At 48.5% G+C, this 13,913-nt stretch overlaps 1 protein-coding gene across 1 annotated transcript; it reads left to right on the forward strand.

Moving 5' to 3' along the window:
* Nucleotides 1–671: 671 nt before the first annotated feature.
* On the forward strand, nucleotides 672–8,437 carry ATP1B2 (ATPase Na+/K+ transporting subunit beta 2). The gene is made up of 7 exons (XM_007522251.3): nucleotides 672–1,411; nucleotides 3,419–3,547; nucleotides 4,078–4,182; nucleotides 4,452–4,657; nucleotides 4,863–4,919; nucleotides 6,460–6,558; nucleotides 6,669–8,437. The coding sequence occupies exons 1-7, from the start codon at nucleotides 1,300–1,302 to the stop codon at nucleotides 6,831–6,833; spliced, it is 873 nt and encodes a 290-aa protein (XP_007522313.1). The 5' UTR covers nucleotides 672–1,299; the 3' UTR covers nucleotides 6,834–8,437.
* Nucleotides 8,438–13,913: the final 5,476 nt, after the last annotated feature.

A 13,913-nucleotide genomic window follows, 5' to 3' on the forward strand; every position in this document is an offset into this window, starting at 1 on the left:
GCAAGAACACATTCGGGGATGAGCAAACCTAGCTGCAGGGCGGGGGTCCTCAGGGAAATGCCAGATTTGGGATGTGGCTTTGGGAGAGATGTGGTGGAGGAAGGTGGGGAACCTCCCTCCGAATAGAAAGATGCAGGTGGTAGGAGGAGGGCTTGTGGGGCTGGAGATACAGTGATGGGGGGTGGGGAGACCCCTATAGGAACAGTTCTTGCCCTCCCTTGGCGTCCCTAGCCATCTGTGTGTGGCCTGGTCCGGCTTGCATTCAGGAGGTCTGCTCCAGCTGTTTTTCTTGGTGTCTGATTCTTTCTCTATTCCTTTCACATTCTGTCCTGTTTCCTGGCTGTCTAACTCCCTATCTGGGGCCCCCACCTCTCAGCACATATCTGCTTCCCTCCCCGTCTCAGTGTCGCTTTGAGGTTATCTTTCCACTACTCAGTCCAGACAAACAAGCTTTGTATCTCTTCCACCCACCGCATCTAACCCAGCGCCGGGGTCGAGGGTATCTGAAGACAACACTGTGCCCGAAGAGGCTGCCAAAGACGACCCAATCCCTCTCTCCATATTTGCATATGCATGAGGTCGCCCGGGCCAGCGACGAGGAGGTGGGGCTTCTGGGGGTGGGAAGGAGGCGGCACCCACAGGGCAGCCGAGTATAAAGACCAAGCGCCGAGCCAGCAGACCCCGCACTGCTGGGGAGCGGAGCCGCAGTCTGGGGGACCCCGGTCCCTGACTGTACCCCAACTGCGCGTCCCCAGTCCACCTCCGCGGCCGAGCCACCACTGGTGTTGCAATCTTCACTTGTCGAAGAGCTTTTGGAGCGGTCACCCGTCTTCACATCTCGGATTTCACGGGGGTCCCCTCCCCCACCTCTCCCTGCCTCTTTGCTCCCCGATTTTTCTGCGCTTCGCTTGGTTTTACCAGCCGTCTACTTCTGCATTCCCTTTTCGTTTTACTTTTAGGAGGGTTTTTTTGTTTGTTTGTTTTTGGAGGGGTGAAGCTGCATTCTCATCCCTTCCTCTTTTATATCCTCTCCTGCCCTGACAACACCCCCCTTTTCATCGCAGCCAGGGGGGGCCCAGGATCAGTGCTTTCGCTGCTGCGCTGACAGCAACTGGCTGCGCGTGGCCGTGCACCCCGGATTTTGCAGCAACCGCATATTTGAGGGGAGGTCTCCCTCGCCTCCGCAGCCTTTGCTCCCCGCGCGTGGGGAGGGTGCGTGGGGAGGGGGGCTTCAGTGCGCCGCACCCCTGCTTTTCCGCAGCCCCCCGCCCTGCGCGGGACTGGTCCCCTGCTGCCAAGATGGTCATCCAGAAAGAGAAGAAGAGCTGCGGGCAGGTGGTTGAGGAGTGGAAGGAGTTCGTGTGGAACCCGCGGACGCACCAGTTCATGGGCCGCACCGGGACCAGCTGGGGTGAGAGGGCTGCAGGGGAGGGGGCTCGGCGGGCGACGCCCGGGGTGGGGGCACTAGGTCCCGTTCCTGCGGCCTCCCTGCGGGGCTCGGAGCTGGGAGGGGGCGAGCCGCCAGTCTAATCTCCCCGCTGGCCTCTGCGGAGGCGGAGAAAGTAGGTCACTGCCGCCTTCCTGCCCCCCGTGGCGCCCCCTGGAGTGGGGGGTCGCGGGCTCGGGCGCGTGTCCGCGCCACGGCGCCAGCGCTCCCTCTCGGGGCTGGTTGGCTCTCACAGTCGTCCCCTGCTTCCCCCAGGAGCGTCCCTTCCCTCCCTTTGGCTCTCGCCAAGCTAGCCAAGCCCGGCTATTTTTAGCTGGTGCCCACCCCCTGAACCCTGGGAACATTCATGAGGGGGCGGGTCTTGGAGAAGTGTGTATAGGGTACTGGAAGGTCGCGTTCTAGGGGGAGTTGTTTGCATCCCACCCACCCCTGAGCGTTGGTGGCTTCCTGTGACTGCTTGGTGGGTGGGTGGGGGCATTGGGAAGAGGTGGCAACGGGAGATTTTCCAGAATGGAGGTTCAGCTCAGAGTGGAGCGGAGGGAGTGGTCACTAGTGGCGAGATGTGTAGATCTTCAGACTGAGTGGGTCTGAGGTTGGGGCATCTTGAGACCTTCCCCACCCATACCCCCCCCCCCCCATGGAGCAAATTCTGTGAGGCCTGGGGATTCTTTCCAAAGGGTTTGTCAAGCTGAGAAGTGAGAATGTTGGCCACTCAATGTGTGACACAATTTACACTGGATTTGAACACTGTCTCTATCAGCCCACCCACCTAGTGTCCCTGAAGGTGGAGCCAATGCCTCTTTGCCTTCAAGGAACTGGGGCCCAGGCCCTAGAATTTGGAGGGGCTCAAGATTGCTGGGGGGAATCTGAGACTGCTTCCCAAGGAAGGTGTTTTCTGAGATGAGAGGACTGGGGGTCTGGGAAAGGCAAACAGCATGGACTCAGGTGGCCATTCACCAAGGACCTCTGTGGAAATTCTGTGGGCATCTCTACCTTTCTACCCCACTCCCTCTGTGCTGGGTGCTGTGCATAAATTGGGGGTAGGGTGACAGCTGATGGTTGTGGACAGCTGTCTGAGAGATTTTGTAGCTGTGCAGAAACTGTAGTCAAGGTTTGGCTCCAGTGGGGCGTCAGGAGAGAGATTTTGCTCTTTGAGTATGAAGGTCCTCACTCAAAAGAATGGAATGAGTTTGGTTGTGAATGGTGGCCAGTACCAGCTTTAAAAGTTGCTCAGGGTAGCATGTGGTCCAGGTGGCACAGTGGGTAAGGCTTTGGACTCTCAAGCATAAGGTCCTGGGTTCAATCCCTGGTAGCATGTGTACCAGAGTGATATCTGGTTCTTTCTCTCTCTCCTATCATTGCTCATGAATAAATAAATAAAATCTTTTTTAAAAAAAGTTGCTCAGGGCAGAGGTAGATAGCACAATGGTTATGCAAATAGGCTCTCCTGTTTGAGGCTCCAAAGTCCCAGGTTCAATCCCCTGCTCCACCATAAGCCAGAGCTGAGCAGTGCTCTGGTTTAAAAAAATAATAATAATAATAAGTTACTCAAAGATGGCTTTAAGCATGACACCAACACAGAACTAAACAGATGTTGTGCCTTCTCAGGGCCATCAATAGTTGAAGAATTGGGACTGTAATCTGAGGCAAAGTGCCTTCCACATATACTTGGAGTTGTCTGAGCAACGGGACTTTAGGTCTCTCATAGCCTCCACGAAGTTCAGCTTTGCTGTGCCCTAGGACACGGCCGGGGATGGGGTGGGGGGCTGGGATTTATGGTTAGGATCCAGACACAACTGCCTGTTTCCATCTTGTCTCATTTTACTCCCAGGGGAGGACTCTAAGATATCCCCGAGGTTCTGCAGTCTATTTTCAGTTCAGAACCTGAGAGGGTAGAAGGGGTGTGGGGTATGTGGGGTCATGGCAGGAAACTTGGAACCTGCTGACTTTGTATCTCTTTCTCCTCCCTAGCTTTTATCCTCCTCTTCTACCTTGTCTTCTATGGCTTCCTCACAGCCATGTTCACCCTCACCATGTGGGTGATGTTGCAGACTGTTTCTGATCATACCCCTAAGTACCAGGACCGACTGGCCACACCAGGTGAGTGTTGAGTCTCTCCTACCAGTCATTCCAACTGTAGTTTGGCCCCACGTCCCCCAAAGGAACTCACAGACTCAGTTCTCAGACCTGTTGTTCTGATGACCCGGTCATTTTGTGCATGCGTGCATGCATGTGTGTATTGTCAGGGCCGCAAGCATTTGAAAGGCCACCACTCTTGGGCCAGCTTTTTCATTCTTTCTACTGTAGATTGAAAAGAGAGGGAGAGATATCACAGTACTGCTTCACTATCTGTGGTGCTTCTCCTGGTGCCATGAGGCTCCCATGTAGTGGCAAAGTTGGAACAGTCACTGGTCTTTGAGGTTGGCAGTGCATGTGCTGGGGGAGCCATCTCCAGGCACCAGGAAGTTTTTGCAGTCTGTCTTTCCTATTTCTAAACTGAGAGCTACATGATTGGAAGGTGGCAGATAGATGTTCACAGGAGCTCTTCTCCTAAGTACATGTATGTTGTTTTCCTTGTGTTTGATTTTTCATCTTATATGTGTCTCCACTGCTGCCCTTGTGGGCTGTAGGCTTGATGATTCGTCCCAAGACTGAGAACCTTGATGTCGTTGTAAATGTCAGTGACACTGGAAGCTGGGACCAGTATGTTCAGAAGCTCAACAAGTTCTTGGAACGTGAGTGAGGGGGACGGGGACTGGTGATATCCTGGAACTTGGACTGAGGATTGGGGACCCAAAAGCAGAATATTAGACTTTAGTGGTCTGGGAGATGGCACAGTGGATAAAGCGCTGGACTCTCAAGCATGAGGTTCTGAGTTCAATCCCCTGCAGCACATGTGCCAAAGTGATGTCTAGCTCTTTCTCTCTCTCCTCCTGTCTTTATCATTAATAAATAAAATATTAAAAAAATATATCAGACTTGTGGCTCTTTCCCACCTCCTTAGCTTACAACGACTCCATCCAAGCCCAGAAGAATGACATTTGCCGCCCTGGGCGCTATTACGAGCAGCCAGATAACGGGGTCCTCAACTACCCGAAACGTGCCTGCCAGTTCAACCGCACCCAATTGGGCGAATGCTCTGGCATCGGGGACCCCACCCACTATGGTTACAGCACTGGTCAACCCTGTGTTTTCATCAAGATGAACCGGGTAACTATAAACTTGGTACCCAGGAAGAACAGAGAACAGAGGAGGGAGCTGGGGCCACTGGTCATCAGAGAATTTTAGATGTTTTAGTAACTGAGAGAACAAGAATGATCAGGCCATTGGAGACTGAAATTCATAGCTGGAAGATTGCATGCTTGTGTCTTTGATGTCTGTCTCTGCCCTTTACTATATGCTTTCCTCACACCAGGTCATCAACTTCTATGCAGGAGCAAACCAGAGCATGAATGTTACCTGTGTAGGGAAGGTGAGTCTACTAGGTCATTGCATGACCTGCCCACATGCTTGAACCTCCTGGTTTCCACAGAATGCATCCATCTTTCCCCATCTCCTTTATTCCCAGAGGCCCCATCACCTTAGGGACAAAGGGGTAAGAGTGGGTGTCAACCTAGTCCAGACCCCAAGAGTATCCCAACCCTCTTGTGTCTCTCTAGGATGCAGAAACCTGCTCTTGTGTGGATAGACACCCCCCCCATTCCACCTGACCTCTGGTGTCTCTCCCTCACCCTTTCCCTTTCCCTTTTTCCTTTCTAACCTGATAAATCATGTCTTCTGCTCTCCCTCGCATATCTTGCCTGCCTCTCTTTCTGATAGCTGCTGGTCTGTTAGCACATTTTGCCACTACTGAGTTGTCCTTGGAACCGCGCACTCCCTACCTCTGTCCTCTAGAAACTTTCCGCCTCTCTCCCTTCACTCCCTCCTTGCTGCCTACTGAGCCCTTGTTCACTTATCTGTTCTTTGTTGGCTCTGTTGCAGAAACCAATGCCTAAGGATGGGGTAAGAACTTTGGGTGGGAGTGGTTTCCCCACTGTTAGAACACATTTCAGGACTTCCCAGGCTGACGAAAGTGGCAGGACACCCCCTCTTGTACATGCACATACCCCCTCCCTAGGGAAAATCATTGGAGACAATCATTTGGGGTGATAGAAGAATAAAAGGGGAGGCCAGGTAGTGGTGCACCATGTTAAGTGCACGTAGTATGAAGCGCAGTGACTCGCGCAAGGGTCCCAGTTCGAGCCCCGGCTTCCCACATGCAGTGGGGTTGCTTCACAAGTGGTGAAGTAGGTCTATCTTGCTCCCTCTCTACCTCCCCCTCCTCTCTCAATTACTCTCTGTCCTATGCTATAAAGTGGGGGGGAAAATGGCCTTCAGGAGCAGTGGATTTGTAGTGCTAGCACCAAGCCCTAGTAATAAACAAAAACAAAAAAAAAAAAAAGAAAGAAAGAAAGAGAGAGAGAAAGAAGAGGGGCCAGGCAGTGGTGCACCTGGTTAAGGGCTCACATTACAGTTCAAAAGGATCCAGGTTCAAGCTCCTGGTCCCCACCTGCAGGGGGAAAGCTTTGCAAGTGGTGAACAGTGCTGCAGGTATCTGTTTCTTTCCCTGTCTAAATCCCACCTCCTCATTTCTCTCTATTTCTACCTAATAACAAATAAATAAAATATAAATAAATAAAAAGAAGAAGAAAAGGGGATAGGGTGGTGACACACCTGGTTAAACACATGTATTACCATAAGGACCCAGGTTCAAGCCCCTGGTCCACTCCGGCAGGGGAACAGCCTCATGAGTGATGAAGCAGTGCTGCAGGTGTCTCTGTTTATCTTTCCCTTTCTATCTCCTTCCCCTCTTAGTTTCTCTCTGTTCTATCAAATAAAATAAGTAAAGTTTAAATTTAAAAAAAGGATTTAAAAAAGAATTTTAAAAGAAGAAGAAAGGGAAATCTGGTGAACTCCTGGGCGCCTGCCTCTCTGACGTGTTCTCCCAACTGCCCTCCTCTGCCCCACACCAGCGAGATGACGATGCTGAGAATCTTGGCAACTTTGTCATGTTCCCTGCTAACGGCAACATTGACCTGATGTACTTTCCGTACTACGGCAAAAAGTTCCACGTAAGTTCCTTGGGGAGGCCCCGGGCTGATGGCTCCTCTGAAGAGTGGGGGCCGATGGGAGGCGGTTGAGTTCCATGAGCTCAGACCCTCACAGTGCTCCTCTGGCCCAGGTGAACTACACACAACCCCTTGTGGCCGTGAAGTTCCTGAATGTGACCCCTAATGTGGAGGTGAACGTGGAGTGCCGCATCAACGCTGCCAACATTGCCACAGACGATGATCGAGACAAGTTCGCTGGTCGTGTGGCCTTCAAACTCCGAATCAACAAAACCTGAGGCCCCTTCCTCCCATCCCCACTTCTTCCCTATGGATGCTTCTGGAATGTCCCTGACCCTGCCTGATCCCTCTCTCACCCACCCCGAAGGTATCTTTTTTTTGGAGCAGAACTATGACTTGTCTGAGCCCCACACCCTTTTCTTTTACTTCTGAACCCAGCCTGATGTCTGTTGTGATTCCCTGGCTATGCACTTTCCTGCCATCTTCTCCCAACCCTAACTCAGTCAGACAGGGAGACGGGGTCCCAGAATGGTCGCCGAGGCATTAGGAGCCTTGCTAGTACTGGTATAACTGTGAGTGAGGTGTATCTGTAAGTTACCCTCCTGCTCTCTGACAACTGTAGAAAATGTCCACTCAGCTGCCTTCTCTCTCACACACATAGCAGTGTGGTATCCTGTTCCTCCACTCCTGCACTCATCTTCTGACATCTTCCCTATCTCTTACTTTCTCTCCAACTATACAGTCCTGACTTTTTTATTTTTATTTTTTTATGAAAGCACTGCTCAGCTATGGCTCATGGTGGTGTTTGGGGATTAAACTTGGGACCCTGCATCCTCAGGCATGAAACATTTTGGTGTAACCACCGTGATCTCCCGTCTTGGTTTCTTACTCCCCCTGCTCTTCTGGCAGGTCTTTTCCCATCTTCTCGCCATCTCCACACCCTCTCGAAATGCAGCCCAGCCACTAGGAATTGAGAACGAGGTGGCTCTGTGACTTTTCCTTGTTTCCTGGTACCTTCGGCTTCTCACCCTATGATGACTGCATGATCTGGGCATTAGGGGCCCTGTAGAAGAGAAGTCCTAGTTGGTTTTTGAAATTTTTCTTCCTGGTCCCTTCTATTACCCAAGTAGGCACTCCTCAGGGAGGGCGGGACTGATCTAGGCTGAATATCCACTTTGTTTTTGCTATGGCGCCCTTCCCCCTGCTAGCTTTCCCAGAATATCCTGCAAGATCCATTTCCCAGGGAGTCTGGGGGGAGGGGCAGCTGTTTTGGCCTGGTCCCCAGTGGCCACCTTGGAAACTCAGCTAGCTGTGGGACTATTCCACCTCTTTCCCCAGGGCCCAGATCTGCCCCCACCATCCTCTCCAGGGCTGTTCCTAGCAAGTTATCAGCTAACTACTTCCTCTCTCTTCTGCATGTCAGCCTGAATGTTGCAAATCCCTTGTCTCCCCCCATCCACAAATACACCCTCCAAGTCTAGTCTCTGAATTTTTTGGCCCCTCTCCTTTAGACCCCTTTGCCTTTTTAAAAAGTCCCATAGAATGTTAAATGAGGGACCTCAGGCATTCTGAGGTTTTAGAGGCATTTTTAACTCTTTCTTCTCCCATCTTTTCATTCCTCAACCCCCACACCCCAGGGCTCTAACCTCCCTTTTCTGCTTTGATGCTGCAGCTCCCACACTCCACCCACGGAAGTATCTTTCCCCTTCTCTCTTACTGGAGCTGTGTCCCTTCTCTGTGGGTCCCCATGTTTTCCTGCACTCCCCTTCTCAGTGATCTCTCCCTGCAGTTATTTAATGCCTATGTCAGATCTACTGTAAAAAGGATAAAGTACAATAAAATGAGAACAATTATATATATATGAATATATATCATACAAGGAGCTCTGTGTGTGGCTGGTTCTTTTCCTAGAACTTGGGAGAGCCCTGGAAAGGGGGTAGATGGATTGGGGTGACCCAGGAGTTACTTAGGACCTGGGAGGAAGGGCTGCCATTCCCTAGTTTTGGCTCCTTCCAGTATTCAAGCATCACTTCCTAGATCATTCTGCTATATTTGCTTTGGGTTGGATCACTCAACACAAGAGAATCAGGAAGCCTGCATCCTTAAGTACAATGATGTGTATAAAGTGCCTACTATGTGCAGTCTAGGCACCATGGAGGCTTGTGAAAGAGGCAGAGTTCCTGCCCCCAAGGAGCTCCCTCTAATAACAGAAGAATTGAGGTGCATAGAAGAAACTCTATCATTAGGTAGCCCTAATATGTTTCAAGGAAATGGAAACAGTGGTTGATAACAAGGCTGGGAGCAATCAGTCACCCTTTGCTGGGTCTTTTGAAGGGAAGGTTTCTTAGACTTCAAGGATGGGGTGACATGGGAGAGAGAGTATCATCAGCAAATGTCTGCAGACAGATGAGAAGGGTTGGCAAAGCTGATCTTACAACAGTATGAACTATATGATTGTAATTTTGTAAAATTAAAATTTTATAAAATTTGTGTAAAAATACAAGCACGGAAAAAAGGGCAGATGTATGTGTCTATTCAGTGTTCAGTAGGGTATATGAGTGTGAGGATGGGCTTAGGATGAATGTTATTTTCTTGGGGCTTGCTTTTGCTTACAATAAGTGACTCTTAGTATTTACCCTGAGGCATATCTTTAGTGCTAATGCATATGTATAGACATAATTTTTTAAAAGAATTTATTTATTTATTCATGAGAAAGATAGGAGAGAAAGAACCAGACATCGCTCTGGTATATATGCTGCCGGGGATCTAACTCAAGACCTCATGGTTGAGAATCCAATGTTTTATCCACTGCGCCACCCCCCAGACCACTAGACATAATTTTTATTATCTTTATTTACTGGATTGACAGCCAGAAATCCAAAGGAAGGGGAAGACAGGGAGAGAAGCACCTGAAGCACTCACAACACTCACAAAGCTTCCCCTGCAGGTGGGGACCAGGGGCTCGAACCTGGGTCCTTGCACATTGTAACATGTGTGCTCAACCAGGTGCTTCACCACCTGGCCCTTAGATGCAGTTTTTGTCATGAATGTGTAGTACACAAGTACACATACACAAGCATGCAGACACAAAGGTCACTGGGCTTTCTTTGTTATAGCAAAATTGGATTATAATATATATATATGCATATATATATTTATTTATTTATTAATGAGAAATATAGGAGGGGGGCCAGGTGGTAGCACAGTGGGTTAAGCACACATGGTGCTAATTGCAAGGACCGGCATAAGGATCACAGTTCGAGCCCCTGGCTCCCCACCTGCAGGGGGGTGCTTTGCAAGTGGTGAAGCAGGTCTGTAGGTGTCTATCTTTCTTTCCCCTTCTGTCTTCCCCTCCTCTCTCAATTCCTCTCCTGTCAAGCAACAACAATAGCAATAGCAACAGTAACAGTAACAATAACAAGGGCAACAAAATGAGAAAAAAGGCCTCCAGGAGCAGTGGATTCGTAGTGCAGGCACTGAGCCCCAGCGATAACTCTGGAGGCAAAAAAAAAAAAAAAATTATATATGTATATATCAAGAGAGAGAGAACCAGACATCATTCTGGTACATGTGCTGACGGGAATTGAACTTAGGTCAGGACCTCATGTTTGAGAGTCCAGTGCTTTATCCACTGTGCCACCTCCCAGACCATACTGGTATGTATTTTTGTAGATCTCACTTCGTAAATTTCTTGTGTCACCTGAAAGAACTATAATTCTCTTCTGACCTTTTTTTTTTTTCTCTCAGTGCTGTTTTTTTTTAATATTTATTTTATTTATTCCCTTTTGTTGCCCTTGTTGTTTTATTGTTGTAGTTATTATTGTTGTTGTCGTTGTTGGATAGGACAGAGAGAAATGGAGAGAGGAGGGGAAGACAGAGAGGAGGAGAGAAAGATAGACACCTGCAGACCTGCTTCACCGCCTGTGAAGCGACTCCCCTGCAGGTGGGGAGCCGGGGTTCGAACTGGGATCCTTATGCCGGTCCTTGTGCTTTGCGCCACCTGCGCTTAACCCGCTGCGCTACAGCCCGACTCCCCTCAGTGCTGAGTTTTATACATGTGTGATAGCTTCTTCTGTTTTTTATATCAAAACTTTGTTTTCCTCTATTTTATGGAGGAGTGTTTATAGTATAGTTGATACATGGTTGCAGCTCTGAGCCAGCTTTTTCATTAATTCACTGTTATTAAGTGACAGATCAAAGTTATTGGGGGAGAGTAAAGTGAAAATACACACTCAGAGGGAGTATAGCGGATTTCAGGGTGGATTGAGCTGGTCATATTTATTGAAATGGGAAAAGTAACAAGTTAGTGAAAAGGTCACACAGAGGGAGTATGGGCAGGTTCTTTTTAGAAACATATTTTATTTATTTATTTATTGGATAGAGACAGAGAGAAATTAGAGGAGAGAGACAGAGACACCTGCAGCACTGCTTTAACACTTGTGAAGCTTCCCACCTGCAGGTGGGTATTGAGGGCTTGAACCAGAATCCTTGAGCACTGAAACATGTGCACTCAACCAGGTGCACCACCGGCCTGCCCCCCATATGGGCAGATTCTAAAGTGAATTACCCATTTTTAATTGTCCACTTTACTGGAAAGGACAGAGAGAAATTCAGAGGGGAAGAGAAAGACAGACACCAGCAGACCTGTTTCACTACTTGTGAGGGGAATCCCCTGCAGGTGGGGAGCCAGGGCTCAAACCAGGATCCTTGAGCAGATCCTTGCACTTTGTACTATGTGTACTTAATCCATGTGCCACCTCCCTATCCCCTGTCCTAAATTAAAAAAATATATATATATTTACTTATTTCTATATTCCCTTTTGTTGCCCTTGTTTTTTATTGTTACAGTTACTATTGTTGTTACTGATGTTAAGTCGCTGTTGGATAGGACAGAGAGAAATGGAGAAATGGAGAGAGGAGGGGAAGACAGAGAGGGGGAGAGAAAGACAGACACCTGCAGACCTGCTTCACCGCTTGTGAAGCGACTCCCCTGCAGGTGGGGAACCAGGGGCTCGAACCAGGATCCTTATGCTGGTCCTTGTGCTTGGCACCACTTGCGCCTAACCCACTGAGCTACCGCCCAACTCCCCTGTCCTAAATTTGTTTTTGGACTTTTTTTTTTTTTTTTTTTTTTTTTTTTTTTTTTTTTACCAGAGCACTGCTCAGCTCTGGCTTATGGTGGTGCAGAGGATTGAACCTGGGACTTTGGAGCCTCAGGCATGAGAGTCTATTTGCATAACCATTAAGCTATTTCTTCTGCCCTGAATTTTTTTTTAAGATTTTTTTTTTTTTTAATTAGAAAGATTGGAGAAGAAAGAACCAGAAATCAATCTGTTTTCTTGTTGGGTAGGACTGAGAGAAATTGAGAGGAGGGAAAGACAAAGAGGGGGAGAGAAAGATAGACACCTGCAGACCTGCTTCACCAGGGGGCTCGAACCAGGATCCTTGCACTTCGCACTGTTTTCTTAACCCGGTGTTTTACATTTATTTATATTAGTGATTTAACAGTGGTTTACAAGATTATAAGATCACAGGGGTGGGGCCAGGTAGTGGCAGAGAATCTGTGTTCAAGGCCCTGATCCCTCCCTGCAGAGGGGAAGCTTCCTGAGCAGCGGAGCAGTGCTGCAGGTCTCTCCCCTTCTGTCTCTTTCTCCCTCTCTGGCTCTCATCCTCTATTAAAAAATAGAGTTTGTTCAGTAATGTACAATCTAGAGATATTCATGAACCCAATAAAACAAGAACAAAACCAAGCAAACAATGAGAACTATTCCCAATAGTCATTTTTTTCCTTTTCATTTGATAGGACAGAGAGAAACTGAGAGGGAAGGGGGAGACAGAGAGGGAGAGAGAGACACTTACAGACCTGCTTCACTGCTTGCGAAGGCGGGGAGCGGGGGAATGACTGATTCCAGATTCAATCCCCAGCACCACCAACCATAAATCAGAACTGAGCAGTGACTAGTGAGGACTCTGGTGGTTATCTTTGGGAGGTGGGAGAGTGGAGACACAGAACTTTGGTGATGGGTGTGGAACTACACTGTAATCCTACATACAACCTTGTAACCTACTATTAATCACACACAAAAAAAGAAAGAAAAATATGGGAGTCGGGCGGTAGTACACCAAGTTAAGTGCACGTGGTGCGAAGCACAAGGACCAGCGTAAGGATCCCGGTTTGATCCCCCAGCTTCCCATCTGCAGGAGAGTCACTTCACAGGTGGTGAAGCAGGTCTGCAGGTGTCTTTCTCTCCCACTTCTCTCTCCATTTCTCTCTGTCTTATCCAACAACAATGACATCAGTAACAGCAATATTAACTACAACAACAATATAAACAAGGGCAAAGAAAAGGAAAACAAGTATTTAAAAAAATTCTAATCTAGGATTCCCCCACTCCCTGCCTGCAGAGGAAAGCTTCACAGTCAGTGGAGCAGATCTGCAGGTGTTCTATCACTATCCCTCTCTATCTCCCCTTTTCCTCTCAGTTACTCTGTCCTATCAAATAAAAAGGAAAAAATAGGGGGCCGGGCGGTAGCGCAGCGGGTTAAGCACAGGTGGCACAAAGCGCAAAGACCAGTGTAAAGACCCCCATTCAAACCCCCTGGCTCCCCACCTGCAGGGGGGTCACTTCACAACCGGTGAAGCAGGTCTGCAGGTGTCTTTCTCTCCCCTTCTCTGTCTTCCCCTCCTCTCTTGATCTCTCTGACCTATTCAACAATGACAACAACTCTAAAAACAACGATTAACAACAAGGGCAACAAAGAGGGAAAAATGGCCTCCAGGAGCAGTGGATTTGTAGTACAGGCACCGAGCCCCGGCAATAACCCTGGAGGCAAAAAAAACAATTAATTAAAAAAAAAAAGGATGGGAGTTGGGTGGTAGCAGTGGGTTAAATGCACGTGGCGCAAAGCTCAAACACTAGTGTAAGTTTCCTGCTCCAAGCCCTCAGCTCCCCACCTGCCGAGGAGTTGCTTCACAAGCGGTAAAGCAGGTCTGCAGGTGTCTTTCTCTCTCCCTCTGCCTTCACCTCCTCTCTTCATTTCTCTGTGTCCCTATTCAACAACAACAACAATAAAACAACAAAAGAGAATAAATAAATATTTTAAAAAACCAAAAAAAAAAGTTTAAAAAAATAACTATTGGCAATAGTGGATTTGTAGTGCCAACACTAAGCTCCAGTGATAACCCTGGTGGCAATTAAACTGTTATATCCTCAGCCCAGAATGATTTATTTATATAATAGACTAATACCTGAGGTTCCAAGGCCTCAGGTCAATCCCAGGTGCCACATGTGCCAGAACTGGACAGTGCTCTGGTCAGAAATATATACTAGGGGGTAGAGGGAGCTGTACATTTGTTA

The sequence above is a fragment of the Erinaceus europaeus genome, chromosome 12, assembly GCF_950295315.1.
Source record: "Erinaceus europaeus chromosome 12, mEriEur2.1, whole genome shotgun sequence".
NCBI classification, from domain to species: Eukaryota; Metazoa; Chordata; class Mammalia; order Eulipotyphla; family Erinaceidae; genus Erinaceus; species Erinaceus europaeus.